General features: G+C 34.0%; 2 protein-coding genes across 7 annotated transcripts in view; both read left to right on the top strand.

Moving 5' to 3' along the window:
• Positions 1 to 4,235, top strand: part of alpha-Spec (alpha spectrin) — a 47,446-nt gene extending 43,211 nt beyond the window's left edge. For 4 of the 6 annotated variants that reach the window (XM_072530505.1, XM_072530510.1, XM_072530506.1 and 1 more), the window contains 5 exons: positions 701 to 724; positions 1,204 to 1,466; positions 3,161 to 3,331; positions 3,416 to 3,582; positions 3,787 to 4,235. In XM_072530505.1, coding sequence (XP_072386606.1) covers positions 701 to 724; positions 1,204 to 1,466; positions 3,161 to 3,331; positions 3,416 to 3,582; positions 3,787 to 3,915 — 754 coding nt within the window. In that variant the 3' untranslated portion in view covers positions 3,916 to 4,235. The remainder of the gene's footprint in view (positions 1 to 700; positions 725 to 1,203; positions 1,467 to 3,160; positions 3,332 to 3,415; positions 3,583 to 3,786) is intronic. The other 2 variants (XM_072530511.1, XM_072530509.1) reach the window with 1 other exon arrangement.
• A 4,053-nt stretch (positions 4,236 to 8,288) lies between these two features.
• On the top strand, positions 8,289 to 13,575 carry LOC140438502 (trypsin-like). The gene is made up of 2 exons (XM_072528160.1): positions 8,289 to 8,480; positions 12,718 to 13,575. The coding sequence occupies exons 1-2, from the start codon at positions 8,435 to 8,437 to the stop codon at positions 13,425 to 13,427; spliced, it is 756 nt and encodes a 251-aa protein (XP_072384261.1). The 5' UTR covers positions 8,289 to 8,434; the 3' UTR covers positions 13,428 to 13,575.
• Positions 13,576 to 14,159: the final 584 nt, after the last annotated feature.

Raw genomic sequence — 14,159 nt, 5'->3', positions numbered from 1 at the left:
TTTTTACTTATAAAACTAGCACAATAGAGTTGGTAATTTCAGTGCAGCCTGTTTAACCCTTCTGGATTCCTGGTGGACCTGAAGACCCACCTGTAGTCTACAATCGGTGGCCTGCTTGAACACTCCAATCTGAATTCCTTTTTTTGTTAACCAAGATGGTTAATTCCATTTTTTAGCAGCCTGTGCCACGTTTTCTCGAGAAATGGTTTGAGGTTACCGTACTATGATCTTATTAGTTACAATATCCTGCTTTCTTATGATCCCGAGCTTCCTTTCTTGAGCTCCGTATAAACATTGCAATTATACCTCAAGAGTCTTAACGTTTTTTCTAAGAGTGCTAGAATTTTTCTTCAATGTTGTTGAGATTGGTAGTCTACTGCGCATCCCTTTTGGAAGTGGTTTTGTTAGATTTTGGGTCGTTTTTAGAGTTTCCCTTTTTTAAATCTTGTTAATTTGGTCGAGGTCTGATATATGCCTTTACCTTGCGTATTGCTATTCTCTTCATCCCCTCTCGGGCAGTCTGTCCAGCTCAAGCCTCATCAAGAAAAAAAAACCAATCACATACTAGGGAAAAACTAATAAAAACACAACACTCTTTTATATAATATACGTATGGTTAGCACATCTAATTCCTCTTTTAAATCAACCCTGTATAAAAGTTACTTAATATATAAAATTTATGATTTATTTATCCTTTCAGTTATCGAATTTTAGGATGGGACGGGTAAATAATGAGTGTTTGATTTGAAAACTAATACTTTAATAACTTTTTGGTGTTTGAATATTAATATTGTGATGTTTTGCAAACAAACTCAACCTGCTAATCAATGTCGGATGCAAATAAAACTATTTTGAAGATATAAAAAGTTTTTGGTTTCATTCTCTTTTCTATTATAGCTATTTTTTTTAAATAGAGTAGACATTTGAGCCCTACAAGTGTTTTAAACAAAGTTTTGACCGCATTGAACACTTAAACCATATCTTCTGAAGATAGCTCATGGTACTGGTAACAAATCATCTTTTTGCAATATTTTAAAATAGTAACATTCTACTAATAGTTAAATTTTAATCATTAATATTATATTTTTACTTATTGGAACCAAAATATTTTTATATACTTCACACCCTCTAACATACAACATGACATGTGTACTAAACTATACCTCATTTTTTTGTACGATAACTAACATTATGATATTTTAGTACCTCCATGATGGAGGGCTCAGGTTCTCTGGAGCAGCAACTGGAAGCGACGAAACGTAAAGCGGCGGAAGTACGTGCTCGTAGATCAGATCTGAAGAAGATAGAGGACCTAGGAGCTATTCTCGAGGAACATCTCATCTTGGACAACAGATACACCGAACATTCTACTGTCGGTTTGGCTCAGCAATGGGATCAACTCGATCAGTTGGGTATGAGGATGCAGCACAATTTGGAGCAGCAGATACAAGCGAGAAACCAGTCCGGTAAGATTTCATTCAACTAATTGTTATTTGCACAGGAATGAATGGGTAAAAGACTTCGAAGGTGAAGGATAGAGCAAAGGCCGGAATAGTGAAAATAGGATATCAAAAGAAAAGGTTTAAAAATCTTATATACTAAAACGCTAAGCCCTTTTCTTGTCCACCACTTTACTCAAAAACCATATTAGATAATTAAAATATTTTTTCGGAATATTATTAGTATTACGTATGAGATTGTCAAGATATACTTTTGGTACAAAAATTCACTTCCGGTTTTGAGATGACCGGAAGTTAAAATTTACTTTAAGTTTTAGACCCCACAATGTATATATGGATCGAAAGGTCTCGTCGAGACGAATCTAAATATGTACTTCCGGTTGCGATCCGACACCGGAAGTGACCCGAAACGCGCATAAAACGTCAAGATAGAGCAAATCTGACACCGGATTCGTGATCAGCATGCAAAATTAACTGCTAAATGATATCCATGTCGACATTTGATGAACTAAAAATTGCATTCCGGTTTTGAGGTCGACTTCCGGTTTCGTTTTTATTAGTCAAATTTCATTTAAAAAACTCGTCGAGTTGGTCCGCTAGTTAATAGAATAAAGACAGAACTTCTGAATTGTGATTACTTTTAGTATAATCTAGAATCTGTAGAATTTAGATAAAATAGTGAAGTGATTTTAAAAGTCATTTAGATTTTTATCTAAACTACTTTCAATATGCAATGAGGAAATATATGGGTAGATGTGCAATAGGATTAGAGGACCATGGATAAACTTAAAAGAAACGAGAGAGCGTTTCAATAAAAACAAAATAAATCAATAAAATTTCTTGCTAAAGATCTTTCGATCTGTTAATGCAAGCTAATCGCGCTGTAATATTTCTTGTATTATAATATTGAAATATTTGACATTTCGATTTCCACCTCGGACCGCCTAATTGATCGTAAAAATATTATTTTCACGAACTTTCTATGAGTCCGACCCTGATTCTGTCGCTGCTCACCCGTCATCCGACTCAACTAACTCAATGTCCCTAATTTCTAACATTTCTAGCAATTCTGTATTTGTATCTATTATGAATACGGCTCTCCTTTTCATCTAGAAGGCCCTGCCATAGTATTTTCACTTTTTAGTAATTACAAAATATATAAAAACCGCGAAAAAATTCACTTAAGTTCCAAATACTCTTGCACGAGTGTCTGCCAACACACAGAAACACAACGACAGTTCTGTGCCAACTGACTGACGTAAACTACCGATGGGAATAAAACGACAATACCTGCGCAAGTCACCAGTTGACGCTGACAGCGACGCCGAATGTGAATGTCGTAAAATGTTTGTCCGTCAACATTTTTTTTCATTTTTCCATTTATTATCATCTAATCAGAAGATAATAAGTGGAAAAATGTAACGCTCTTCATATCTTTTATAATCGCTCCTAAATTGTACTTTTCACAGCGTCTAAACGCACCAGTTTCAGGTTTTTTGACCATAAAAAGTTTGTCCGTTACGACATTTTTAAGTAATTCACCAAGTCTCAGATTGCTGTTTTTGTTAACTCCTAAAGTTCTACTACTAACCTTAATGCTCGTGAGAAATGGGAACCATTCCATATTCATTTTACCTATTATATTTTTTTTCTTACGCCATTATCTATTCCGTGATTTAATTTATATATTTTTTTGATAGGTGTAAGCGAGGATGCCCTAAAAGAGTTCTCCATGATGTTCAAGCACTTCGACAAAGAAAAATCCGGAAAACTCAACCATCAAGAATTCAAGAGTTGTCTCCGAGCTCTTGGCTACGATTTACCTATGGTGGAAGAAGGCCAACCTGATCCAGAATTTGATGCCATATTGGGTAAGCTAAATTTAAATATTCTGTTTATCATTGCTACGTCTTACGTCGAATTTGTATATTTATCTTTTTTTGTACTCTTTTCAGATGTAGTGGATCCGAATCGAGACGGTCACGTTTCTCTACAGGAATACATGGCCTTTATGATAAGTAAAGAAACTGAGAACGTCCAGAGTTCCGAGGAAATAGAGAAGGCGTTTAGGGCAATAACGGCAGGAGATCGTCCATATGTCACCAAAGAGGAATTATATGCCGTAAGTATCTCTATTTATACCACTTTTTTTAGCTCGCTATACTCGTTTCAGTACTATGTGTATATATATTCTAAAAATAACATTAGCATAAAAACTTCCTGTCACATGTTTTTTTTACCTTCATATCGTACAGTGCGTGCGTACATTATACGTGGGCGCATTTTACTCGAATAAATGCGATATTTATATTTTTTTTTGTTGCAGAATCTTACCAAGGAAATGGCGGACTACTGTGTGGCGAGGATGAAGCCTTACGTAGAGCCGAAGACAGAACGTCCCATCCAGGGCGCTTTGGACTATATAGAGTTCACACGCACACTTTTTCAAAATTAGTTAGGTTCCGGCTTAGTCGCTTACTCTTGCTAAACGTTAGTTAGACAGTATAATATTATTATTGCAATAAGAAACAAATATTTATTGAAGATTATATATTTCAGATTATATATATTTATTGTTCCGTATATTCTTTTAACATTTTTTATGTGTGAACTGTTCTTACACTATTTTTATGGGCTTCGTGGCTTTAATATTGGGACAAGATATATTAAAAAGTGTTCATTTTAATATTAATATAGTTTTTTTATCTTTTAATTGTACTTGAGATGTTTCTCAAATATATAACTTTGCTTCATTATTAAAGTTTATTATTTATTGGTATTTACTTTGACAACCCCGACATATGGATATACATAAGAGATCGTAAGTATTAAAAGACAAAAACGTTAAATGCAGATACAAAAATGGTACGTCTAAAATGATTTAACTCCAGACTCGATAGAAGTGTGGGCAAGCTGCTTTTTTTCTGAATGGATGTTAGGAGCTGGAACTAAGAATGGGAGGATACCTTCTGCAAACGCTACTCAGTTTTTGTGGCGAAATTGGTCGTGAATAAGATACAGTACTGAGCTAATTAATGGAATCATAGGCTATTTTAATATAAAAAACAGTTTATTTAGAAAAAAATTATATTTTGATAAAAACTATAACGGTAAACTTCATTTACTTCATCATTTAGTAGAAAATATGTCCCCCTTTGGCTGCAATTACTGCTTTCACCCTTTTTGGCATATATTTTACGAGCTTCTGACAGTTCCCAGATATCCTTCTTTCATCTTGAAACCAAACCTGAATTACCGCTTTTATCATTTTTATTTTTGTAGTACAGTCGATTTTGCGCAGTCTAGACAAATGGTCCATAAATTTTCAATGGAGTTGAGATCTGGCGAATTACCGGGCCAATCTAAAACATTAATCTTCTTACTTTTTTAAAATTCCATCATTTGCTTTAACTTGTGATAGGGAGCAGAGTCCTGTTAAAGAATCGCTCCTCCTTGGAGCTGACATTTTTGGAGATCTGTGTCCAAACGCTGTTCCAACATGGATTCGTATTTTTGGCTGTTTGGTACCAAAGATCCAACTCCCATGTATGAAAAACATCCCCAAAACATTTTTTTGACTGGATGTTTTACGGTTTGATCAATATGAGATGGTGTAAGGTTTTCATTGTCAAACTTAGATAAATAAAATGTAAAAATATAACTTATGTATGGACCCTGACGGTTAATAGAGAGACGGATAATCGAGGTTCCACTGTGTAATATTCCCTCGACACTACACACTAGTATTTCTGTTATATCTCTATTTGGTTATGCTTGTCTCAAACTTCTCATGAGTTCTTTTCTTTACTTCCCTCCTAGATTTTTTACGTTTTTCCAGAAACTTTTGTTGTCTCTGTAATTTTAATTTAGTCATTCACCAAACTTCTTTAAACCTCTCTTTTTCTGTTCTTATTAGTTCTTTTACTAAGTTCTTGTGTTTTTGTTATTTTTTGGTATCGTGCTCACTTGTACTGTTTTAGTTTTTCCATCCTTTTTATTTTTCCCCACTTCGTGTCGTATGCCCATATTCCACCATTCCGTCTTTTTGTTTAGTTTTATTACATTTTACTATGTAATTTAGGTAAATAATAATTCAGAAATACTCGACTATTTCTTTATTAAGTAATTAATACAATACCCACATTATATCAGGAAAAACTGACAACGAGTGTTAACCAAACATAACCACAATCAACCGGGAGTGTCTACTGTTAGCACTCAGACGTGTAACACTACACCACACTCCTCCCCACTAATGTTACAGCTTACCTATCTTTTGCAGATCTAAAAGTTTTTTACCATAAAACTACGTCTTATGACAAGTGGTTTTATCGAATTGCCGGTAGGAAATTATCATTTTCTAAATTAAGGTTATTGCTATTAAAATGAGTATCAACAGTTTCTGTCACCTTTCTGTGTATTTACTCTATACATCACCAATTGGCTCTACAGCTTTCCCTTCCAACCAATTTTGCTTACCGTCATACATTGAAATTTTCACATGATCATAAGACAAAAACTGATTAACCGTCTTTGAATTAATACTCTGTTTTGGAATCAAAACTGAATCTTTATAATAAACGAGTTGCCAATTCTCTTCCAAACATAAGTTCACAAGGAGTCTTGCCTGTTGATATGTGTGGAGCCTGTTCTATAACTTAACAACCAAGACATCAATTTCTGCTGTTTCATCAGAATCAAACTTACTAGATAACAAAGCTTTCTTAAAAGATTGAACGTCACGCTCAACTTGCCTATTACTGGCTGGGTGGTATGGAGCAGTACAAATATGCCTTACATTTGTTGATATTTTTACAAAAATTACTGAAATCCACTGAAGCCCATAGTCAGTGACCATCTTCTCGGGCAGTCCAAATTTAGCAAACATACTACTTAAACATTTGACTGTCAAACCTGCTGTAGTTTTAGACATTCGAGCTACTTCTGACCATTTAGAATGTGCATCAACTACAATTAACCACATAAAGCCTAAAAATGTACCAGCAAAATCAAGGTGAAGCCTTTACCAAGGTTTCACCGGCCATTCCCAATTATGTAACGGTTTTATTTCAGGTTTATTTCTTACTTGTAAACAACCCTTACAGTTCTGAGTAATAACTCAATATCTAAGTAAATATTTGGCCACCAAAAGTAACTTTTAGTTAAAGTTTTCATTTTAAATAAACCAAGGTGTCCCACATGTAATTCAGAAAAAAGTTTTTCTCTTAATTTAAAAGGAATAACAGTTCTACCTCTCCAAACAATAACGCCTCTGACAATATATAATTCATGTTATTTACCTTTATAACACTAAATCTGGTTCTACTTTCTTGCCCCAACCCTGCTGAATATAATGAAAAATCTTACTAAGAATAGGATCATTTTGAGTAGCTTTTGCCACTTCATGGTGTGTAACAGGTGGAACTTCCATAAAAATACTGTTTACGGTAGGTATATTTTCATCTGACTCAGTAGGTTCATTTAAACTTAACGGAATTGGAAACCTACATGAAAAATCAGCACTAGCACTACGCTGTGAGGTTCTACTAGCAAAACCTTTTGGTTTCCCTACAAATTTATTTTTATTACTGTTAGTAGGAAATTTATGAGCTAAACATGCCCCTAGACCAATTTTAGAAGCATCACAACTTAAAATCAATGGCAATTTAGGGTTATAATGTACTAATACCTAATCTGAAACTATACACTTTTTAGTCCATTCAAAAGCTTTGGTATGTGAATAATTCCAAACATTATTTTTCTACAACTGATACAATACATGTAATTTATCGGCTGCGTTAGGTATGAATTTACATATAGAAGTTAATTATACCAAGAATACCACCTTATCTATGATATAGGTACCCACAATATTCCAGCTTACTGTACATAAATATGGATTTTTCTTTATTTATTTTAATATTAACTTCGCTTAACTTATTCAAAACAACTTCTAACATTTTTAAATTACTGTTTTTATCCTTATTTGCGATCTGAACGTCGTCAAGATAACAATAGACATTTGATATATCTTGAAAGATATATCCATAAACCTTTGCCAATCTAGAGGTGCCGGAGAAGTACCAAACATCATAAATGTTGGACGGTAAAAACCACTTTTACTGATAAGTTGTCGCATATCTTTTCTGCCTTCTTTACTGTTATTTCTATAAATTGTCCTCATTTTTCTTCCATCCATCATCATTCCCACGCAAAGTTTATATATTTAACAGCTTTATAGAAACTGACTTCACTCGCAACAAAATGCAAAAATTGCATACGAAAGCTGCACTTTGCGCCTCTAAATACATTTTAATTTTTGTTGGTAGGACACTCTAATCAATAGATATCGAATTTTTACCGACGAGTAAAACCTCAACTATAATTCTTGTTTTGAAACAATTTTTTCTACGGCGTACAGATTCTTGGTGAATCAATGAATAGTCATAAGTTTTCCCCCTACAAGAGGCGGTTTTAGGCTGAAGCCCGGGGGTAGGAGTGGCAAACTTTTTTTGCATCTTTTTTTGGTCCCAAAATTGATATTCTCAGCAAAATTTAGCTTGTTCGTATGATTTTTAGAGGTTTAGTGGCATTTTCGTCCGTCACTTCTGGAATATAGCTTCTTATTTTAAAATGATAGAGACATTTTAATGAAAAAATCTCGAGATTTTAACAAAACAGTTTCCTCCAACATATTTTTATTAAAAATAAATAATTTTGGTTCTATCACAACTTGTTGATTCACTTTTATTAATTCTCGCAAATTTATTATTAATTCAAGATAAATTCAAGATACGAGTTTTCGCATTTAAAAGTATTAAACACTTTATACATTTTATTTGCAACAAGCACTCGATTAATTTATTATTAATACCAAGACCATTTGTTATCAGTACAAATTCAATTGAGATATTTCCAGCTCAGTTTATTGTATTCTTATACATTTTTTTGTCTAGACAGACACATTTTGCACAATGAAGACAATTTGCGTTATATTTGCATTTATTGGTGCTGTTCAAGGTAAGTAATTTGGAAGTACTATTTCATGGGGTCGTAGAAAACCACTTTATTATTGTTTTGGTAGTTCTAAAAACGGGATTATTATTATTGTGTATTATTATTATTAAAATTTTGCATATATATTACATAATTTGTTTGAGTACCTAGTAGTCTCGTATGTATGCAATATTAAAAACTAGACTCTTCCCTAGACTTGGGTATATTCGAGTACTTTTATCATTTATTATTTTCCAGTATGTTTCTTAGGATTTATTAAAGTATGGTACGATCTGAAAATTTCCATTTACATTTTATTAATTTTATTTTACTGTTTTCATTATAATCCAGTCGTCAGAGTAGTCATAGATCTCTAAAAACCAGACAAACAAGCTGCGTTTTGCTGAGAATGTCAGTTTTAAAACCCCAAAAAATATGCAAAAAGTTTGCCATTCCAACACCCGAGATATACCGAAAATCTGTACGTTGTACAAAAAAATATTTCAAACAAGAATTGTAACTGATAATTTTGAACAAAAATGTTTATTATCATTTTTTCTGTAGGATGAACAGTCCTCTCAGAAGCTTGAAGCAACCAGCGAATTTGAATGTCAGTTAAGTACTTGAAATCATTTTTTTAAATAAAATTGTGAGCTAAATAAATTCTCCTTGCTGTATTTCTCGTTTGATACACTTTTTTTCTACGATTTTTGGTAAATGGATGTTTTCCGTTGTCCCCCCTACAAAGGGGTTTTTAGAGGGAAGCCCGGCGTGTAGTAGTGGAAACCTTTTTGCATTTTTATTGGAGTGTCAAAATATTCTAGGCTAAATTCGGCTGTTGGTATGATTTTTACAGGTTCAGTGGCATTTTCCTCTTTGACATCTGGAGTAAAAATGTAGATTTTAAGATTTTAAATTTATTCTAGTTTATTCCCATACGTAAAACATTTAGTAATACCACAGAATACCTAATAAACAATCAGAATGCCCACTCTGATTGAAAAAATAAGTACGCGCATCTCGTTCGGTGCTGTTCAGTGACATTTTATCTGGTGTGCATAGAAAAATTAACCCGGTTTAATTTATTTACGGCAAACTATAGACATAATTATGCACTATTTTATTCGTACTTTTAGTTTTTAGTTCATCTCTAAAAAATTAAATTACAGTTCTATATCAGCTTTTCACAAATTTCTCAATTCGAGTCTATGTTTCCGTTTAAAATATGGCGATCGCGTGCTGACAAACTTCAAAATCGGCATCTGAGAGTGGGCATTCCGATTGTTATTTATTCTGTGGTTAATCTCTAAAGAGGCGTTCTAAAGAACGTTTTAAAAAAAGACGTTCTAAAGAAAATTTATGATTTTCACTCCTCTTGCGCTGTCCTAGAACTTATCATCAAAAAATAGTGTCAGTCATTTTTTTCGAACATACATGTTGTAAACAAACAGGTTAAGTTAGTAATTAAGAATAATATCGATAATTAATATAATAATTATCAAAGAAAGTCTATTTAGTTATTGCAAAAAAAATTGTACCACAATTAGCAAATCATTTTTTAATCGATTATTAGTATGATACCTCTAAGAAAAGAAACAACGAAGCGGTGTTGTTATGGAATATGTAATTCCTTATTAAATAAAGAATATTTATTTAATAAATATTTCTTATATAAATTTATAAACCAGTACCAAAGAATATAATATTCTTTGCCAGTACGTATGGCCTATAATATATATTTATTATGTCATTGTCAAATGAGTGTACCTCTCTTTCCTTGTCTAAGATGAAATATTAGTGTTTTATGACTTGTGTCTCATATCAGAAAAATGTACTAGATCTGTTTAAAACAAGAAAAATAGTGGATAAAATATGGCGAATGATCGCTGCTTAGATGCAAAATTTTATGTAGAAACCGTTAGATGGCACCAACTACGTCATCCGAAGTTTATGATTTATTTATACGTCGTATAGATGGGGCTGAACGTTGGAAAATTATTATTTCCTGTTGATTCTGTTTTCTATGAATGAAATCGGAGTTAACGCAAATATAGCATGGTCAATCTGGTTGACTGTAAGGCCGTTCGGAGGTCTTCATATTCCGATAAATAAATGCCTTTTAGTTGGTACTACGTACTTTTTATTGAAAGTCACTTTTCTTTGGCAAAATCTATCAAGAAATATTTATTTTCGTTTATTTCCATGTAAAGTTTGATTGTCATTAATATTTTTCTGTTTCTATAGCTCTATTCACTTTTCTTTCGAGGATGCATGTATGAATACAAATTTATCTTTTGGTATTTACTGTCTAGTTTCAATGTGCATAACCTATCCGATATGGTTTTAAAGTGTCTTATAAAACCTGTACCAGTAATCTGTTACTGCCTCCGGTATTGAAAAATATACATATATCTATTTTCTGCCTACCCACCCATATTGTTTCTTCTGTTATAGAGCTACTAGATCAAATTTATATTTTCTAACTTCGCTTACTAAATGTTTCAGTTTTCCTTCCTGGTAGGAGGATCCTGTTATATTTCAAGTAGCATTTTTTACGTTTTACATTTTATGTTTGTTGTATTGACATTCTTATGGCATTTGCATCCATTATGTGCAACGATATTTTTCTGTTATATTTCATTTTACAGATAAAAAAAATACTCGATATTTTCTTTGATTGTGTATGTTTATTGTTTATTTATGACAAGTTTTCAAAACTTTTTAAATTGTTTCTAGACTTTTTTGTGCGAGCTTTGTATGTGTATAGTTATAGGCGAGGTAATGAAGCAATAAACCTACCAAATGTTTGCAGCTGGATTTTTGGGGTCGCTGAAGACTAATATCATATCGACGACGGTGTACGAGGTACCTGGTACCCAAGACGAGCTTCGTCTTCTAGACTTTTGTAGACATTCGATACAAAATCAAGGCAAACTCATTACTCAGGGGGTTTTTGGGGTAAGTGAACACTAATATTATGTCGGCGATGGTGTCGAGGCACCTGGTGCCCAGGAGAGCCTCGTCTCTAGGGTTTTGTGGAAATACGAAACAAAATCAGTGCAAACTCGTTACTCAGGGGTTTTTGGGGTCGCTGAAAGTGTGCGAAGCACCTGAATCACAAGACAGCATTGGCTCCTGGAGTTTTGTTAAAATTCGATATAAAATCAGTGTAAACTCGTTACTCAGGGGTTTTTGGAGTTGGTGAACACCAATATAATGCCGGCTTTGGTGTCCGAGGCACCTTGTGCTCAGGAGAGGGCTGGTCTCTTGGAGCTTGTGCATCAGAGACCATCATCGTTATGATATTCGTGATCATAGATCCCAAAAACCACCGAGTAACGAGTTTGCACAGATTTTGTATCGAATTTTCACAAAACTCTAGGATACGTGGCCTATTTTGGCACCGCACATCATCGCTGATATGATATTAGTATTCAGAGACACCAAACACCTCCAAGTAACGAGTTTGCAATGATTTTGTATTAAATTTTCACAAAACTTCAGGGGACAAAGCCCGTCCTGGGTACCAAGGGCATCGCCGTTATGATGTTCGTGATCAGCGTCCTCAAAACCCACGTATAATGATCCACGTGCACTAATTTTGTATCAAACTTACATAAAACTAAAGGAGAATAGGTCCTTCGTGGATATAAGGTGCCCCAAAGACCATTACCGACATAATGTTAGTGTTCCGTGACCTCAAAATCCCATAAGTGTGAAGTTTGCACTGATTTTGTATCGAATTTTTACAAAAATCCAAGAGACGAGGCCAGTTCTGGGCATCTGGGGCATCGGAGACCATCACTGTCATGATATTCGTAATCAGCGATCCCCAAAACTCCTGAATAACGAATTTGCACAAATTTTGTATCGAATTTCTACAGAACTGCAGTAGACGGGGCCCAGGTGCACCAGGCACCTCCGAGAGCATTTCCGACATGGTATTAGTGTTTAGAGACTCCAAAAACCCCCCGAGGAGTAATATTGAACTCATTTGTGTTAATTATTTCCAAATAACAAATTTATCACTTTTCATCACTTCGAAATACACTTTGGAACATGCATTTTCGTTGTTCAATAATGCAATTTTCATTTTCACATCATCATTTTTATTCACAAAATTTCCCGACACTCATAAGAATCCTATGCAAAAAGTTTCATTGAGATCCAGCCTACTCCAAACATTTGATAGGTTTTGTGCTTTTTACTGCTTCATTGCTTCGCCTATTAGTTTAAAATTACAAAGTGAAATATGTTTCAGCGATTTCCGGTGGTCACAACACTACAATTATGCGGCACCAATGGCAATTATCTTTAAGATATAAAGGAGAACATTTTTGTGGAGCATCTCTTATCTCCAAACAATGGGCCCTTACTTCTGCCAGCTGTTTGGACCAACACATTTCAGATCTTTCAGTGCGGGCTGGATCTGTCGATCTTTCAAGTGGGGGTGTCATAATCGACGTGGACGATTTTATAATTCATCCGAAATACAACAAGAAAACCTATAACTCTGATATAGCTCTACTCAAATTCGCAACAGATATGGAGGGAAACAATGTCTCGAGAGCTCTGGTACCTTTCCACGATACTAGCGATGTGTCAGATCATGCAGGTGTCGCTATAACCGGTTGGGGTGCAATTGAAGATGGTGAAAATTTCTCCGAAATGCTCCAAATGGGATATCCTTCGTCAATCCCAAGAAGTTCCTGCCAAATGGCGTACCCGACCAAAATCATATCGTTAAACATGTTTTGTGTTGGGGTTTACAACGTCCAAAACATTACAGCTTGCAATGGAGATTTTGGAGGACCGGCTACCTTTGCAAATTGTTTACAAGGAATAATTTCTTGGGGAGGACAATGTGGAAGTTTTACGAACCCGACAGTTATGACGAGAGTAGCTGCTTTTAAAGATTGGATACTCACCACTACAGGCGCAACAGATTATTTGAACTGTCCTCTTGTCTGAGTTGACACATTAGGTACACATAAGATTTTACGTTATTTGGAATCAACAATAAAATCAGCTTAATAAATTTTTTTTTTGAAAAATAAAATTCTTCATCATTTTTTCAAACTTTCCCTAAAAAATAAAGATTTTTTTTTGTTTGTTAGTAAATAAAGTAATAATATTTCGAAGGAGTTAAAATTTATTTTATTGAAAGTTTATACTAAAAATCGGTATTAAAAATAAGAGGTAAGCAATCATCTTTGAATATTGACATACATTCCCAGTGATCATTTTTTATTTGTGTGAGTGCATGTGATTAGTTTCTAATTATCTTGTAATTAGGTATGCCTCTTGTGCTTTGGTTGACATGTATTTCAGGTAAGCTTTTTTCTTTTCTTTACATTTTTCCTTAATTTCTGTACAATTTCTGAGTTCTTCGCCTTGGGAACGACTTATTTTTATTTATATTTCTTTCACCAAGAACTTCCTTGGCCGAGGCTAAGATATTAAACTTAATTTTTGACCAGCTTTCTTCGACTCCATCACTTTCTGTGATATATGTGGTTCTGCTTTTTTCCGTTATTTTTTATTGGACTAGGTATCTTGTGGAGTCATCCTGTAAGCTCTCGACTTTTATCTTTGTGATGTATCCTGGTGTTTTGTTATCACATATATGTGTTTTCATTCTGATTTTGCACAATACCAATTTATGATCGCTTCCTATTTCTGCTGATGTTAGTACTCTTACAT

The sequence above is a fragment of the Diabrotica undecimpunctata genome, chromosome 4, assembly GCF_040954645.1.
Source record: "Diabrotica undecimpunctata isolate CICGRU chromosome 4, icDiaUnde3, whole genome shotgun sequence".
Taxonomy (NCBI): domain Eukaryota; kingdom Metazoa; phylum Arthropoda; class Insecta; order Coleoptera; family Chrysomelidae; genus Diabrotica; species Diabrotica undecimpunctata.
Note: the sequence above shows the minus strand (reverse complement) of the source record. Positions and strands in the feature narration are given on the sequence as shown.

Coding starts and splice junctions, on each gene's coding strand:
- LOC140438502 (XM_072528160.1), top strand. CDS start 8,435: ATGAAGACAATTTGCGTTATATTTGCATTTATTGGTGCTGTTCAAG. Junction 8,481..12,717: donor ATTTATTGGTGCTGTTCAAG/GTAAGTAATTTG, acceptor AATATGTTTCAG/CGATTTCCGGTGGTCACAAC.